Source organism: Myotis yumanensis, unplaced genomic scaffold, assembly GCF_028538775.1.
Source record: "Myotis yumanensis isolate MYYU_CA2020_CCGP unplaced genomic scaffold, mMyoYum1.0.hap1 SCAF_6, whole genome shotgun sequence".
Lineage (NCBI taxonomy): Eukaryota > Metazoa > Chordata > Mammalia > Chiroptera > Vespertilionidae > Myotis > Myotis yumanensis.
The window spans coordinates 44,221,732-44,237,722 of record NW_027223757.1 but is presented as its reverse complement, the minus strand read 5'-3'; the positions used below and the strand labels follow the sequence as shown (position 1 = coordinate 44,237,722).

At 48.3% G+C, this 15,991-nt stretch overlaps 1 protein-coding gene and 1 non-coding gene across 2 annotated transcripts; one reads left to right on the top strand and one right to left on the bottom strand.

Moving 5' to 3' along the window:
• Positions 1–1,048: 1,048 nt before the first annotated feature.
• PRDM13 (PR/SET domain 13) lies at positions 1,049–8,520 on the top strand. Its single transcript, XM_070419089.1, has 4 exons — positions 1,049–1,192; positions 2,678–2,809; positions 3,079–3,199; positions 6,797–8,520. Exons 1-4 carry the CDS (start codon positions 1,049–1,051, stop codon positions 8,518–8,520), a joined length of 2,121 nt encoding a protein of 706 aa, XP_070275190.1.
• A 2,294-nt stretch (positions 8,521–10,814) lies between these two features.
• LOC139013317 (U6 spliceosomal RNA) lies at positions 10,815–10,921 on the bottom strand. The gene has a single exon (XR_011471979.1). It is a non-coding gene; the product is annotated as a U6 spliceosomal RNA (small nuclear RNA).
• Between the last annotated feature and the right edge of the window lie 5,070 nt (positions 10,922–15,991).

The window sequence follows — 15,991 nt, the reverse complement described above, 5'->3', positions numbered from 1 at the left end:
CAGTTGTTTAGAGTGTGTGTATGGTGAGGAGGCATGATAAAAAAACAACACACACAGTGGGTAGAACCAGTGCGGTCAGCTTAGGGGGTACCCGCATAGCTGGGTCCCTGCGGCTGCTCCCCTTCTCCAGAGGAGTGCAGGCCCCATATCCGAGAGCAATGATGCACAGCTGACCTCGTCTCCCCAAACTGGGCCAAACGTTTAATATTTTGGGGTGAAACTGGACAGAGGGGACGATAATGCTGTTCTAAATAGATGACTGGCCTGAACCCAATCCCCTGAAATGGTAATATGGTCGTTATTTAGAAAGTGTAGGTATTTTCTGGTGTTTTCCCATCAAGTACCTGCCTAATTTCTGTATGGCACACGCCAGAAATCAATAGAAGTTAACAAGTCCTCCAAACAGTCCCCATCTCTTTGTTTAATCTCCTTTACAATAAAGCCAAGGGGAGAGAATTAAGAATCTTTGAAGTAGACCAAGGCTCAAAGGAATCAGCCAAGTAGACTTAAAGTAGTCACTGATTTCCCAAAACTGGTTTGTCGGGGAACAATAAAAGGAAGCAAAATTTATGGAGAAATTATACAGTGGATTTGTCACTTAAAATATCGTAACTGTCTCGCGGACAATACCCCATGCTGAGGATTAATGGTCCCGCCGGACCTTTGATTCACCAGCGCCTTTTCTTCGCCCTTGACAAATTGGATTTTTAGGAATGGGAAGGTCGCCTGGACCATTGTGCGCCAGCCATTCAGCGGGCTCGATTATGCAGGAGGCTGAGGGAACCACTCCATGTGACCCTCTCGGGTGGGACTCTGCAGCTGCTCCGCCGCGCAACTCTCTCACCAAACTCCGCGCCCTTGCGCCGGCGGTGCCAAAAGGCGCCCGCCCAGATTGAAAAGGCGCGGCGCGGGCCCCGCAGCGTCACTCCGGGGGCGGAGGACGCACGTCGGGGCGCTGCTCCCCGGCTCGCGCGCCACTCGGGCGCTGTCACTAGAGCCCCGAGGAGGACCCGGAGCGCCCGAGCGCCTGAGGGGCGCGGCGGCAGCGATGCACGGAGCGGCCCGCGCGCCGGCCACCAGCGTGAGTGCAGATTGCTGCATCCCGGCCGGCCTGCGCCTGGGGCCGGTGCCGGGAACTTTCAAGCTGGGCAAGTACCTGTCAGACCGCAGGGAACCCGGGCCCAAGAAAAAGGTATTAGCCATTCTGACCTTGGACCCTTGTCCTTCGCCGCCCTGTTCCCTGGCCTCGGAACCGGGAAGATGAGAAAGGGGTGATTGAGTTGTTCGTTACCTGCCAACGGTGCCAGGTGGAAGGGGACTCAGATCGTTGCCCGAAAGTCGCATTAACTGAGCGCGGATGGGGGCCGGGCTGCGGGAAGGGGACGTGGCGGAGAGGAGCCAGCCCCGGGTGGGGCCAGGGGCATTTTGCGTGCCGGGACCACTCGGAACCCGTGGTTCCCCGCAGCTCTGCGGGCTCAGCAGGGGCGCGGATGTCCCGGCCTCTTTCCGCAGATGCTCCTCCCCCCCCCCCCCCCCCCCCTTTCAGGGCGTTGAGGACTTTCTTTACCTCTTTTCTTCAATGTGCGTATTTGAGGCTTACATTTACCTTAGCATAATCTAATCTCATCTCCGAAATAAATGATCCTCAGGAAACTCTCAGCTCCTAGAACCCCCCACAATTCTCTCCCCGCGAATGTCTGCTGTGGGCTTGGGGTAAATGGATGGAGGGCTAGCTTTGACGCGGGCTCTGAGCGCCCACCGCGCGGGGCACCGTGTTCGGGCGCCTGCAGCAGGGCTCTGAGAGCCCAGGGTCACAACTGGGAGGCGCCAAGGCGAACCCGCCAGCTTTCACTCCCCAATCAACATCGCAAAAGCTGACCAGAGAGGGGTTTTCAAGGCCCCTGCCCGCCTTCAGGCGTCCCAGCCAGCGTAGCTCTGAGCACAGCCGCCTGGAAGGGAAGTTGGTAGCCGTGGTGGTGGTGGTGGTGTGTGTGTGTGCTGTGTGGGGGTGTTGGGGGCGGGGGTAGGACCTAGCTTTGCTTGCCGCTGCCTGGAGCTTCCTTGTAAGACATTTCTCAGGTGCTCGGCCAGCGGGACGCGCATCTGGCTGCTCACCCGTCACCCTCTCCTCCGCGGTCTGAAGCCGGGTTTGCCGGGCACGACTCCTTTAACTATGCTGTCATTGCTTTTCAATGGTTAGCCTCTCTGTTCAAACGTTTTCGCTGCTTGGGTCGCCGGCACCTCCGTGCAGTGCAGGGAGAATGAGGGTGGGCTGGATTGGGAGGGGCTGGGGGACACTCTGGGTAATGGCACTGACTTCCAAACATCACTACCTGATAATTGGGCTGCTCTCAGAACCGCGAGAGGGAGAGCTAGAGGCTGGTGGGGGTGTCTTGGTACGAGACGCGCCCAGGCGCTCCGGAGAGGATGCTCTCACCCCTAGTGTTGCCAAGGTGGGGCGAGAGGGGGACTGTTATACGAGACAGCCTCCCCTCTTCCTTCCTCTCCCACGCACAGGTCCTAGGTAACTACCCTCCTCCCAGCAGCCCACGGCGATCTGGCCAAAGCGACCACAACCATCTTCCCGAATCGGGTGGGTGGGGTGGAGGATGAACTCTCCGTCTGGGCTGTGGGCCTGGCTGTGGCCCGGGAAGAACGACCACTGCTTGTGTTGCAGGTGCGCATGGTGAGAGGGGAGCTGGTGGACGAATCGGGGGGCTCCCCTCTGGAGTGGATAGGGTTAATCCGGGCAGCCAGGAACCCCCAGGAACAGACTCTGGAAGCTATTGCAGACTTACCCGGAGGACAGGTACTGCGGGCTTCCCACTGCCAATTCTATCCACCTGACCGCCATCAATCTTAAGAGCAAAGCGCTTTAGCTCCCACTCTTTGAAACGTCCCAGGTAGATACTGTTATTTTCCCCGGTTGAAGAATGAGGGGAGTGCGATTCAGAGAGGTCCAATCCTTTTTCCAAGGCCACACAGCGTCTGAGCCGCGATTCGAACCTGTCCTGCCAGTTGTTTTTTGACCAATTACCTAGCAAATGACAGCAAGTTGTCCTGTTCCTTGCGTCCCAGATCTTCTACCGAGCGCTGAGAGACGTTCAGCCAGGGGAGGAGCTGACCGTGTGGTATTCCAACTCTTTGGCTCAGTGGTTTGACATCCCCACAATTGCAACTCCGACACACGACGAGAAAGGTATGCCTCTGAGAGGGCCTTCAGGACAGATGGGGTGGGCGAGAGTCCAGCTCTCCTGGGTCTTTGGGAACCCTCCCCTGACTTGAAAAGCCTTTCTCTTGCTCTGTGTAAAACATGAACTTCATGGGGATCATCCTTCCCTATTGCATATCCACATAGACAACTATTTACTCAATTAAGAATCAGTAGCCCCAGCTGGTTTGACTCAGCGGGGAGATTGTCCACCCTCAGACTGTAGGGTCCTGGGTTTGATTCTGATCAAGAGCACAGGTACCTCGGCTGCAGGCTGAGTCCCTGGCCCCAGCTGGGCGCATGCAGAAGGCAACCAATCCAGGTGTCTCTCACATCGATGTTTCTCTGTCTCTCCACCTTCCTTCCACTCTCTCTAAAAATCAATGGAAACATATCCTCGGGTAAGGGTTAAACAAACAAACAAACAAACAAACAAATAATAATCAATAAAGAAGCTGCAACATATTATTAGGGTGATCACATCATGAGCTCCAGAAAGCACAACAAACCTGGAATGCTTTTAGAAGGTGGAAGGCATCTCCTCTCCACGGGTTTGAAGGAGAGTAATGTACTTCTACAGCATTTTAGAAGCATTACGGTACTTACGGCTGGTCAGTTGGCAGGTACTGAGGCCCTTCCATTTAAATGGTATTTATGCACTTTCCTCTCCCTACTTAAGTCGAATTTGGGATGCATCCCAGTTTCTTCTAAGATTTATTTGAGCCCTTCCAAAGCCAAGAGTGGATTTATGCAAATTAAGGTGCAGTAACTAAAGAGAAAAACATTTCAAAACTTTCCCCAAACACTGAAGAGCACTTCCTGTGGAAAAAGCTGGGAGGTGCTAAAGTAGTTAAGATCCAGAAACTCCCTTTTAATGCTTCCATGACTTTTTTTCTTGCTAATTGTTTATCTGTAATTTCCCCTAAAGACACAGTTAATACTTAAAGTCAATGTAATAAATGCTGTGAAATATTTTAGCATGCTTTTCTCCTGAATTGTCTGCTCAATTTCGGATCTTTACAAATAGGGTTAAAGAAATGAATCTGAATGTGGGAATTAAGAAACACTTCATGAACAAGGCAGAATAAGTTTATTCAAACAATGAATTGCTTCACTTCAGAGTATCTCTGTCTTCTGTAATTTAATTCTATTGATGTTTTTGTGGGTAAATTTATATGTACAGTATTCTTAAAAATGATTCTCAAGCAGTTTGTTACTTGCATCACATTATATTAAATTATCTTGTCAACTTCTTCCTGTAAAAGAGAAATATGACCAAAGCCCTATAGTGGAGAACTTAAACATCTGCAACTACAGAACAATTCTGAGGGCTACTGGCCTTTAGGGGCCATGTATTTCTGCACAGAACACCCTTCCTCAGGCACCCTCAAATAGTATAAAGGCAACTTGTTTGAGTGTTGGCCCCCATGCTTTCATTTCAGCCAATAGAGCTTATAAATGTCATATAGTAACAGATGTCAAAACAGATACCATTTTCCTTTGGGGGAATGTATGGGTTATATTGAATCCCGACTTCCCACCTTTGAGATGCTTGAAGTCTTGACAACTTTAGGGATGGCTGCTATTCTTCCAATATTCACTAATTCTGGTGAATTTCAATTCCACAGTAACATTAAAGAAAATACTGACCCTTTGTTTTAGGAAAGAAGCTTACTCGGCTTTGCATTGAGCTGAGTCATTCTGGGCAGCTTCTGAAAAATCCTTTAAAAAGTGGTGAGGAGTCCTATCTGGTTTGGTTCAGTGGGTAGAGCATTAGCCTGTGGACTGAAAGGTCCCAGGTTCGATTCTGGTCAAGGGCATGTACCTGGGTTGCGGGCACATCCCCAGTAGGAGGTGTGCATCCCCAATAGGAGGTGTGCAGGAGGCAGCTGATCGAAGTTTCTAACTCTCTATCTCTCTCCCTTCCTCTCTGTAAGAAATCAATAAAATGCATATATATTTTTAAAAAACGTGGTGAGGAAAGGGAGGTTCTGAATTTAAGAGAAGGGAGTTACTTAAAAGATTAAATCAACATGCCTACCAAGAGAACCCAGGTCTCTTCTCTCTTTCCTTCAAGATTTATTTTACATGGTTGTTCAATACAAGGTAACAGAAATATTGAAATAATCTTATCCAAGTCTTTATCCTACCCAATTGGGATAGGATCTGATAGGCAAATCCTCCCCCTCCCTTTTTCTTCCTGCTCTCCCTGTGGCTTCAGCTGGAATAAACTGCTTCTTACATCTGGGGGTTGCTACTTGCTTTAGGCAAAGCCAGAAGTAAAATACAGGAAGAGGGGAAGATCTGCAATTTTTCCCCATTGTTGTCTTGTAGTAACGTTTTAGAAAGTTGCGCTTCTTAACTGCATGGAGGGAAAATTTAGCTCTTCTATTAAATTTAATGACACTGACATTTACTTTGTATGCTTCCTTGTGGTTCAACTAACTTCCTTTTCACATCAATCCTTCCCTTCAGTATTATCAATAAATGTTATTACCAATAACATTTAAAAAGACACCAAATTGCAAATCACTGCTCTCTATACAGATGTAACATGACCTTTTTGAGTGAATATTAACTTCCACCGTGGGGTCAGAATCTGTTTCATACATGTATCTCTTGATTGTGTTCACAGGCCCTGCGATAAAATAAAAAACAACGAATGTTCATAATGTTAAACACACAAAAAATATTTAACAAGGAAACATGTACACAGATCCTAGTAGACAATTGTGCACTTATTAAAAGACTTTACTAGGCTTGGATTTGTGCAGCTATCTAGGAATTAATTAATTAAAAAACTGACAACATAATGCAACATTATCCTTCAGTTTTTAGAACATCAGGACATGGGACTTTTTCTTTTCTCCCATCAAATTAAGTGGGGTTAAAGAGGAAATAAAGATACAAATAATTTAGAAGAATAGTGAATCATAGTCCCTATGTGGTCCTTCAGTTGGTCACGCTCCAGGAAAACCTCAGGCAAAGTGTTTAAGGCTGGGAGGGGGTGGAAAGGGTGGGCAGTGGACATAAAAGACATTGTTCTATGAAAAGGGATGATTACATATGGCCCATACATACAGGATATTGTCTCGCCTGGTAATGAGGCGCTCACGACCATTAGATTGTCCTTTGTTTAGTTTATCCAAACTCCTTGACATACGCCACCTATTCTGCAAACGCCAACAGATGGGCCCAGGCACAGCACAGCCTCAACACTTGATTTAAAGCAACAGCTGCTCTCTGCTCTGTCTCTTCCCTGGCCTGTCTGCCTGAGCTCTGCTCTCCCAGCGAAGATTTGCTCCCATGGCCCGGAGAAAAGTCTTCGTTGGAAACGCCCAGATCACCTCTCTTGGCCTCTCAGTAGTTCCAGAGGATGAAGATCATGACAAAGTTGGCCTTTTAGGGTTTCTTGGGGACCTTGCTATAGTGAGGCTACCGACATTAATTTTTCCCGGGGACCCAAGAATACTGCTCCCCCCCATACCGCTGGTCAAAACCTTGGTTTTGCCTTGGGTGCGCTGGCGCTTTCTATCTTGCTTGTTCGCCTCTCACGGGGTCGCTTTTCTCCTCTTTCTCGCCCAGGGGAGGAGCGCTACATTTGCTGGTATTGCTGGAGGACGTTCAGATACCCCAACAGCCTTAAGGCGCACCTGCGTTTCCACTGCGTGCTCAGCAGCAGCGCAGGCCGCGCCTACCTGCACCAGGAGCACGCGCCTCGCCAAGGCGCTGCCCCGGCCGCAGATGGCCTTTGCCTCCCTCCGAAACACCCAGTGCCCGACTTCGTCGGGGCCGCCATGGCGGGCACTCTGCGGCCCCATCCGCAGGCACCACCGCCTATCCAGGCCTGCGGAGCGAGGGAGAGCATCAAGCGCGAGGCCACTTCTGCGCTCTCGGTCACCTCCCCGACCCCCGCCAAGTGGGGGCTGTCCAAAAAGAGCAAGGAGCAGCCGGACCGCGCCCTGGACACGAGCGGGCCCCCCCGGGGACAAGGCCACTTCCTGGGCATCATGGGAGGCTCCCCAGCGGGGGGCGGCGGCCTGGCCTTCTACCCTGGCGTGCGCTCTGCTTTCAGGCCCGCCAGTTTGGCCAGGACCACCGCGACCGCTCTTGGCGACGCCTACCGGGAGGAGGGCGGTGGCAAATCAGGTGCTGGTCTGCTGGGAGGGGGGCGGGCGGGAGGGCGCCCGGGAAGCCGGGAGAACCCTGCGGCGGGAGGTTTGGGCCATCACCATCACCACCACGCTCATCACCACCACCACCCGAAGTGCCTGCTCGCGGGGGACCCGCCGCTGCCGCCCCCGCCCCCGCCCGGTTTGCCCTGTTCCGAAGCCCTGCGCATCCCTCTGCTCCCCGGACCCCGGGAAGAGGCGTCTGCCTTCAAGCACGTGGAGCGCGCCCCGCCCGCCGCCGCCGCGCTGCCAGGAGCAAGATGCGCGCAGCTGCCCCCGGCGACGGGCGTGCACCTCGAGCGCTGCGCTCTGCCGGCCCTGGGCGCGAGCGGGCTCAAAGCCTACCCCGGGAGCGAGTGCAGCCACCTGCCCGCCGTCATGCCCGCCTTCACGGTCTACAACGGGGAGCTACTGTATGGCTCACCGGCCGCTGCCGCTTATTACCCGCTCAAACTGCACTTCGGGGGGCTGCTCAAGTATCCGGAGTCCATCTCCTACTTCAGCGGGCCCGCAGCGGCGGCGGCCACCCTAAGCCCCGCCGAGCTGGGCTCCCTGGCCAGCATCGACCGGGAGATTGCCATGCACACGCACCAGCTCTCCGAGATGGCGGCTGGGAAAGGCCGCGGCCGCCTGGACGTAGGCACACTGCCACCCGCCGTCGTGGCGTCGGGTGGCGCGGGGGGTGGCGGCGGCGGGGGAGGCGGCGCGGGCAAGCCCAAGACAGGCCACCTGTGCCTCTACTGCGGCAAGTTGTACTCGCGCAAGTACGGGCTCAAGATCCACATGCGGACGCACACTGGCTACAAGCCGCTCAAGTGCAAAGTGTGCCTGCGGCCCTTTGGCGACCCCAGCAATCTCAACAAGCACATCCGGCTGCACGCCGAAGGCAACACGCCCTACCGCTGCGAGTTCTGCGGCAAGGTGCTGGTGCGCCGCCGGGACCTGGAGCGCCACGTCAAGTCCCGCCACCCCAGCCAGAACCTGCTCGCCAAGGCGGGCGACGGCCCGGGCGCGGAGCCGGACTACCCCCTGGACCTGGGGGAGTCCAAGAGCGACAACGACAGCGACGTGGACGTCTGCTTCGCGGACGACCAGAGCGACCCTGAGGCTGGGGGTGGCGGTGAGCGCGTCTCCTAACCAGTCTTCCGGGAAAAGTGTGTGTTTGGATGGTGGACAGAGAAAAGTGGGGGTTCTATTTTGGGGGGAGAACTCCTGGTGGTGAGAAGCAGGACCTGTTGACAAAGTCGTTTTTTTCAAAGGTTTGAGGTGGCTTAAAGAAACCTGGCTACCTGGGCAGCCTTCGGGGCTGGGTGCCGTTGCGCTCCAGGCCTCTGGACTCCGCCCAGGCCAATTGCTCTCCAGGTTTAGGATCACATTAAAGTGAAAGTCACTGCACCCGTGAGGGCGCCGACTTTAACTGCCACGTACTTTAAAATTGTTTTTTTCCCCTGTGCCCTTTGAAACAATGTTTTTTTTGTATGTGTGTTAGCATTTCACTGCATAGGCAGAAGAGTAGTAACAATTGGGTAGATGTGGCATCCATACACTTGTTTCCATTTCATCTGTTCTGTCAAACACTTCTTGGCGCATTGAATATATATTGGTAGCAGGGGAACAAATTGGTAACGTTGCAATTATTTATAAGAGAATAATGACAAATGTAAAATATCTAAAGCATGCATTTAAGAGCATGCAATGTATAATTTTAAAGAAAATCTCCTATTTGATAGAGTGCAAATGTGATGTGTGTTGTTTTGTAATGAATGATGTACGGTGGACTCAGTGTTTCGTCTTGGTTCAAGTTTGTGCAATCTTTAATAAAAATAAAGATACAAATGAGAGTTGTTCACATAATGATTTCAGCAGATTCTTTAAAGAAATAGTTTAGGTTGCAGACAATTTTCAAGGCGATGCCATAATTAAACAAATCGTACAACACTTGAATACTTTGATTATTCATAGAATAAATGTTAAGTAGTGTTGCAATAGGGAAATATATCATTTTCAATATGTACATTTCACAGGCTCCCAGAGAGCAAGTAGGAAAATTGTTTTCTGAAACCATTTTTAATCATGTTAAACATCTTTATGTTTATGGGAAGAAGCTAATGACCTTCAAGAAACACACACGTTTCTTGTGAAAAGGAATTATGAAACTGTAGAATCATTATTTTTTGTTATGTACCATTTTGACAGAACTTTCATTGGGAAGCAAAACAAAACAAAACAAACAAAAGGAAACTTGCTTTTATGATTCACACTTTAATAGTTATACAACAAATACTAATGGAGGAGGATCTATTTTTATTGGAGGCGCTAATCTATTTGCTCTATGTAGGTTTCTTTCCCCCCATGTACTCAGTCCAATAATCTCATGCTGTGGTAAAGGTTCTATTTTACAGAAGCAAAAATATACTCTTCAAGGTCCCTGGGAGGCCCATAGTTAGAATAGCAAAGTTAGAAGCAGTGACTTTCTCTAAGGACATAAAAATCAATGCTAGCTAATGGAAGGCTATCCATTATATAATTCTGTGAGTTAAAATTGGAAAGTACTCTTTCCTCTTTCTCAGCCCTCCTACCTCCTCTTCACACACTGGGGGAGGATTGCTCTGCAGTTGTATAGGAAGTGTAGGATTTGCCATTCCCTCAGCTAAGGACAGGATGTATACTAAGAGCTCAGTCTGCAGTGTTCTTCCCAGAGGATGGTGGGAAGATTCTAATAAGTCATGAGAGGTTCTGAATATGCTCCCTGATGATTTAAGTCATTTAAAAATGGCCTGCATTTTTGGAATCTAGAGTAGGGCAGCAGTCTTCACCCTACTATCTCTCAGTTGGGAACATGGGCTCAGTCATTGGGTGGCTGACAGGGACTTTTTCTGACTCATCACAGCAGGAGGCATGGATTGGGAGGAGGGCATCTGACTTGGTGGTGAGAAAACTTTTGCTGGAAATTAGTGAGTGCGTGTGTGAGTGTGTGTGCGCATGCACATGCACACGCACGTGTCAGCTGACCAGAAAATATTTTCCTTTGTAAAAGGAAGCCTAAAGAGAAACAAAAATAGGTGGATTAACATGTACATATGGTGACAATAATATGACATTCATTGAGGACCTATTTTGTTTCAGATCCTTATGCTATTTGCAATTCTTTCTTCTCCACAGATGATTACTGTGGGCTTGTCCCTCCAGTTTCAGTGATGGCCCTGCCACACAGAACGAGGTGAACCCCAGCATCTGTCTGTTCAGCCTGGGTTCCAGGGACCAGGGCTTCTCCCCACATGCTTAGTATCATGATCCTGCCCTTTGAAGCAATCATTACTTCAAACCAAATCTACCAGTACAGAGAAATATTGGAAAACTTTTCTGAAGTCAGATCGTGTTAGTCATCAGGGAAAGTGGGAAAGGCTGCCCAGATTTGAAACATAGGAACATTTTTTTTTTAATGCTTCACGAGTCTGTGTGTCATCCGTGTGTAGAGGGCATGCTAATCTTCTCTGTACCATCCCAATTTTAGTATATGTGCTGCTGAAGTGAGCACAGGAAAAGTTTTTATCAGCTATGAAAATCATGTGTTCTTTCCCACTTCCTAGCTTAGTACTAAGTCCTATAACTCTTGTTGTGTGGAAATAGACTTTAAAGAAATACATTAAAACTAAATGTATTTAGTGAAAGGAAAGGAAATACATTTAGATTGATCAAGATTTAATAAAACAAACGAACACCCTCTAGCCTTCTGTTTTGCCCTTTATAAATTGATACTTGTATGTTATAAGAAATGAAAATTGAACATAGATTTAAAAGACTCTTAATCACAAGTCATTTGTGATTCTCCATCAGTTGTGTCAGATAACCTGTAGGTCCATAGATGCGCACACTCATACATAATTAATGCAATTATTTATTCCAATTGCAAAAGTCAAACCAGAGATATAAAATCAGTAACAATATTACTTATTTCAAATGGTTCAGTTGAATTAGTGTTTTTCAGGTCATTTCTGTCAATCTTCTATCCCTTTTTCTCCACTCCCACCCCCCACCCTCAACACTTCTCATCCTGGTGACCACAAGTAACTTTGAGGGTTTATGCTAAAGCCACTAGAAATTTCTGAGATTTTAACGGAATATTTTGTACCAAAAGATTTTTAAAAAAGGGGTTCATGCCTTTTAGAAGTGAAAGACTCTAGATTGTTCGGGCCTGGTTAATTTGGATATTAAAATAAATCAGATAGAGGTGAGGTATAGGCTTGCCTCCACCACTTTCTCACTTGACTTCTTGGGCCGCTCTCTCTATTGCTTCAATTGTCGCATCTGTAAAACAGGTGAAAATAAACAACAGGGTAGTTGTGAAGAGTAAAATGAGTTAATGCAGGTAAACTGCTTAGAATCAAGCCTGACACATATTAAGCCCTCAAACAATGCAGGGAGAGTAGACATCAGGAGAGAGAGGAGAAGGGAGAGAGGGAAAGAAGAGACGAGGAGAAGAGGAGAGAACGGGAGAGTGGAGATTGAAAGAGACACAAAGAGATAAAGGTTATAAAATGAAGAGCGGGGAGGAGATGGAGAAGAGAAGAGAACCGGAGGGAAGAGCAATGGAGGGAAGAGAAGTGAGTTTGTGCAGAGAGGCTGGTGTGTGTGTGGAGGGGGAGGGCTCTCTGGCTCCCTTCCTCCCTCTTCAAACCACTCAGAGCTGGCAGTAAATTTAACACCGGGTAGGTTCCAGCTTTTTCTTTTAACATCCAAATAAGCTTTTTTTTTTTAAAAAAAATTATAAACCATTATAATCTTACGGGCCCAGGAGCTATACTCCGAATGCTAGCCGCCCTAGCTAAGGGTAGCTCAGCTGGTGAGAAAGTTGTCCCATACTCCAAGGTTGTGGTTTGGATCCCACGTCAGGGCACGTGCAAGAAACAAGCAATGAATGCGTAAATAAGTGAGACAACAGATTTCTCCTCTCTCTCTCTCTCTCTCTCTCTCTCTCTCTCTCATCAATAAGTAATAAAGTAAAATAACTCTAGCAACTCTGTGATTTCATTTTGAGGACATGAAGGAACAAGATAAAGGTTGCCTCCCTTTTATATAAGCATTAGCATCTTTTTGCAAGGACACTCCTCTCCCCTTGGTGCATTTCCAGTCCCGGATAAACTCACATCAATTACAGTAAGTAAAGCCCTTTCAGACTTTTGCTAAAGAGAAACTTTTCAGACCCCTTAACAAGCTATCTTTCTATTTTGACCCCAGACACGGATTCAATTGGTTCACAGCGATTAAGTGAACCGGAAGAAGAATGCCTTTCATCGGTTTTCACTAATTTTTGAAATGCTCTGCGGCGCGGTGGGTGAAGAGTTTCAAAAGACAAACGCAGCGGAGGTGAGCGCCCGTCCTTCTCTCCGGAGCCCAGCGGAGAGCGGAGAGCGCGGCCGGTGCTGCAGCTCCTCCGGCTTCTCCTCTGGAGAAAGCTTGTTGATGCCATCGCTTGTCTAGACTCCAAGGCAAGGAGGCGAGTGGCGCAGGGCTCCAGGTTAGACCTGCAGCTCGGGAGCTTTGGGGGTGCGGGTGCTGGGGTCCCGGAGCTGCCAGGGCGGTGATTGGCGGCGCCTCTTCAGTCCGAGAGATCTCATTGGCTCCTTTTTGGGAGCCAGGGTGGCTCTTGAGGGCGGGCTGGCCCGTGCCAAGGTCTGGGCTGGCGCTGCCCCGTGGGAACCCCTAGCCCAGTGGCGGTGTCGCGTTTGGGCTCCTGCTACGGTGTCAACCAGTCCTGTAGGGCTCTCTCGGGTCACCGCTTGGCTCTTCCTCAGAACAGGGGTTCTGGGGGGCTGGGTTGGGGCAGAGATTTGAGAGCCCCCCCCCCCCCGGTGTTTTTTAAAAAAATATATATTTTATTTATTTATTTATTTTTTTTACAGAGAGGAAGGGAGAGAGATAGAGAGTTAGAAACATCGATGAGAGAGAAACATGGATCAGCTGCCTCCTGCACACCCCCTACTGGGGATGTGCCCGCAACCCAGGTACATGCCCCTGACCGGAATCGAACCTGAGATCCTTCAGTTCGCAGGCCGACGCTCTATCCGCTGAGCCAAACCGGTTAGGTCCCCGCCCGCGCCCCCCCCCCCCCCCCCCCCGTGTTTAAGTGGCACTAGTTAGCGTGCCCTGGCCATCTGCTGCTCCCCCAAAGGGAAGGGGGCAGAGGCGCTGGCGCCATTGGGAAGTCAGACTTGACCCTTGGCCACCCAGGTGTGTGTTGTGAAGGGCGCACTCACCAGAGGCGGGGCCGCCGTGTTTAGTTCCAGAAGGAGCGTGGCGCTCGCTCTGGGCTGGGTGACCTTCCTACAAAAGATGAAAGGAGCGCTTCTGTCGTCCGCGATTGTAGTTTAATTCAAATGAGGTGTAACTGGTTGTAGACAGACAACTTGTTAATGCCTTTGGCTTGCAAGCCATCCGAGCTGAGGTCTCTTCAAAAAGGGACCGAGATTGGGTGGACTGAATATATGCGTGTGAACCCTTTGAAGACACTGATTTTATTTCAAAGTACAATTTGTTTTAATTGTTTAAATTTTAGCTTTTTATGCAAGTAGGTAAAAACTAAAGCAAAAGTTATCAAAGAATATAAAAGTGATAGCATAGAGACAGATTTTTGGTATTCACAAATAGATTAAGAGGGCCATTTTTATGAAGAATGAGGAACTTTTATTAAAAATATATTGGAGCCCTAGCCGGTTTGTCTCAGTGGATAGAGTGTTGGCCTGCAGATTGTAGGGTCCCAGCTTCGAACCTGGTGAAGGGCAGGTACCTCGGTTGCAGGCTTGATCCCCAGCCCGTGTGGGCTCTCTCACTTTGATGTTTCTCTCTCTCTCTCTCTCTCTCTCTCTCTCTCTCTCTCTCCCTCTCTCTCTCTCTCTCTCTGTCTCTTCCCCCCTCCCTTCCACTATCTCTAAAAAATCAATGGAAAAATATTCTCAGGTGATGATTAACAACAACAAAATGTTAGATATCCAAATATCATGAGTATTCTCTACTTTTTTTCTATGTACATATGCTTTTGCATAATCCAGTATTGTAGGAAATGGCTGCAAAAACACATTTCCCATCCTTTTTTAAAGAAACTCTTTAAAATTTTTAAAAATTTTTTTATTGATTTCAGAGAGGGAGATAGAAACATCAATGGTGAGAGAGAATCATCAATGGGCTGCCTCCTGCGCGCCCCCTACTGGAGATCGAGCCAGAAACCTGGGCATGTGCCCTTGACCATAATAGAATCAGGGACCCTTCAGTTCACAGGTTGACACACTCTATCCACTGAGCCAAAACAGCCAGGGCAACACATTTTCTATTCTTAATGTTGGCAGTACAGTAATGTTCCTGAAAGTTACTTTAAGTGGAGAGCTATTTAAATTCCAACATTCCATGGCAAGTTACATTTGAATGGCAGACACTCAATTCCAGTGATTTGTGTAGAAAGCCTCAAGTGGAAATGTCTTATGTGACAGGAGATACAGTGAAGACAGATGCAATAGCAGATGGCTTTACATAAGGACATACTGAAGGTCAAAGATAGTTTGTAATCCTTTAAAAAAAATCCCTGACAACAGGCAGAAAGATGAGCTTTCATACTTGGCACTGAGCAGTTGATTCCTGAATTATCACCTTAAGGTAAATGGAGACATGCCCAGGTCAGGCTTAAGCTCACTTGAGTGCATTGGACCATAGCAGAACACATCTATGCACAACAAAATGCTTTCAGGTATGCTACAAGTCAATTCAATGAGAAACGAGTCAATGGAGGATGTCACATTTTATAAGCTTACTTGTGCTATTCAGAAAGCTGAAGAAAGAAATGCCTTAGCAACCAAGAAGATGTAGAGGAAATACATTAGGTCACACACGCGTGAGCGCACACACACATATACACACATACACACACACACACGCTTTTATGATTATTTAAAGCTAACATGCTGCAATGTGGTCTCAGAGTACTGGCTTTGCCATTTGCAGGTGTTTGTACGTATACTGTGCCCTATGTTGTTTCCAGAATCAATTAGTTTATTATTGTCTTGAATTGGTAGTTTGGGACTTCATGATATTCATATTGGCCAATATTCTCCCCATAAAGAGAAAAATTAGCGTTGCCTTGAGGTTTCCTTGACAGCACTCATTTCATTAAATCTCCATTATCTATTTAATCTTGATAACAACCTATTTTACAGGGAAGGAAATAAGGTTTACATTGCACAGCTAGCTAGAAATATTCCCAAGGTTTATTCCTAGGTCTGTCGACTCCACAGCCTCACTCTCAAAATGCTGCTATATGTTCTCTTTAAAACACTGTCATCTGATATAGGAAGTGTTTAGAAATTCAGTTTGCATTCTTTACAGCTAGATCCAGTTTTAAAGGACAAAGATGAGCTGAGCTGAAAAATGCATGGATTCTGAGACTTTTTCAGCTGAATCAGAGGTAGAGTTCATTTTGGCTTGTTATGTACTTGAAATTATTGGAATTCTGGCAACTTGCTATAAGGCTGAGTTCAGGTCAGTATAGCCTGGCTTGCTCTTATTAAACACAAAGATATGTATATAGGGGTGAGTCTAGAATGACCCACCTGTGGTCCTA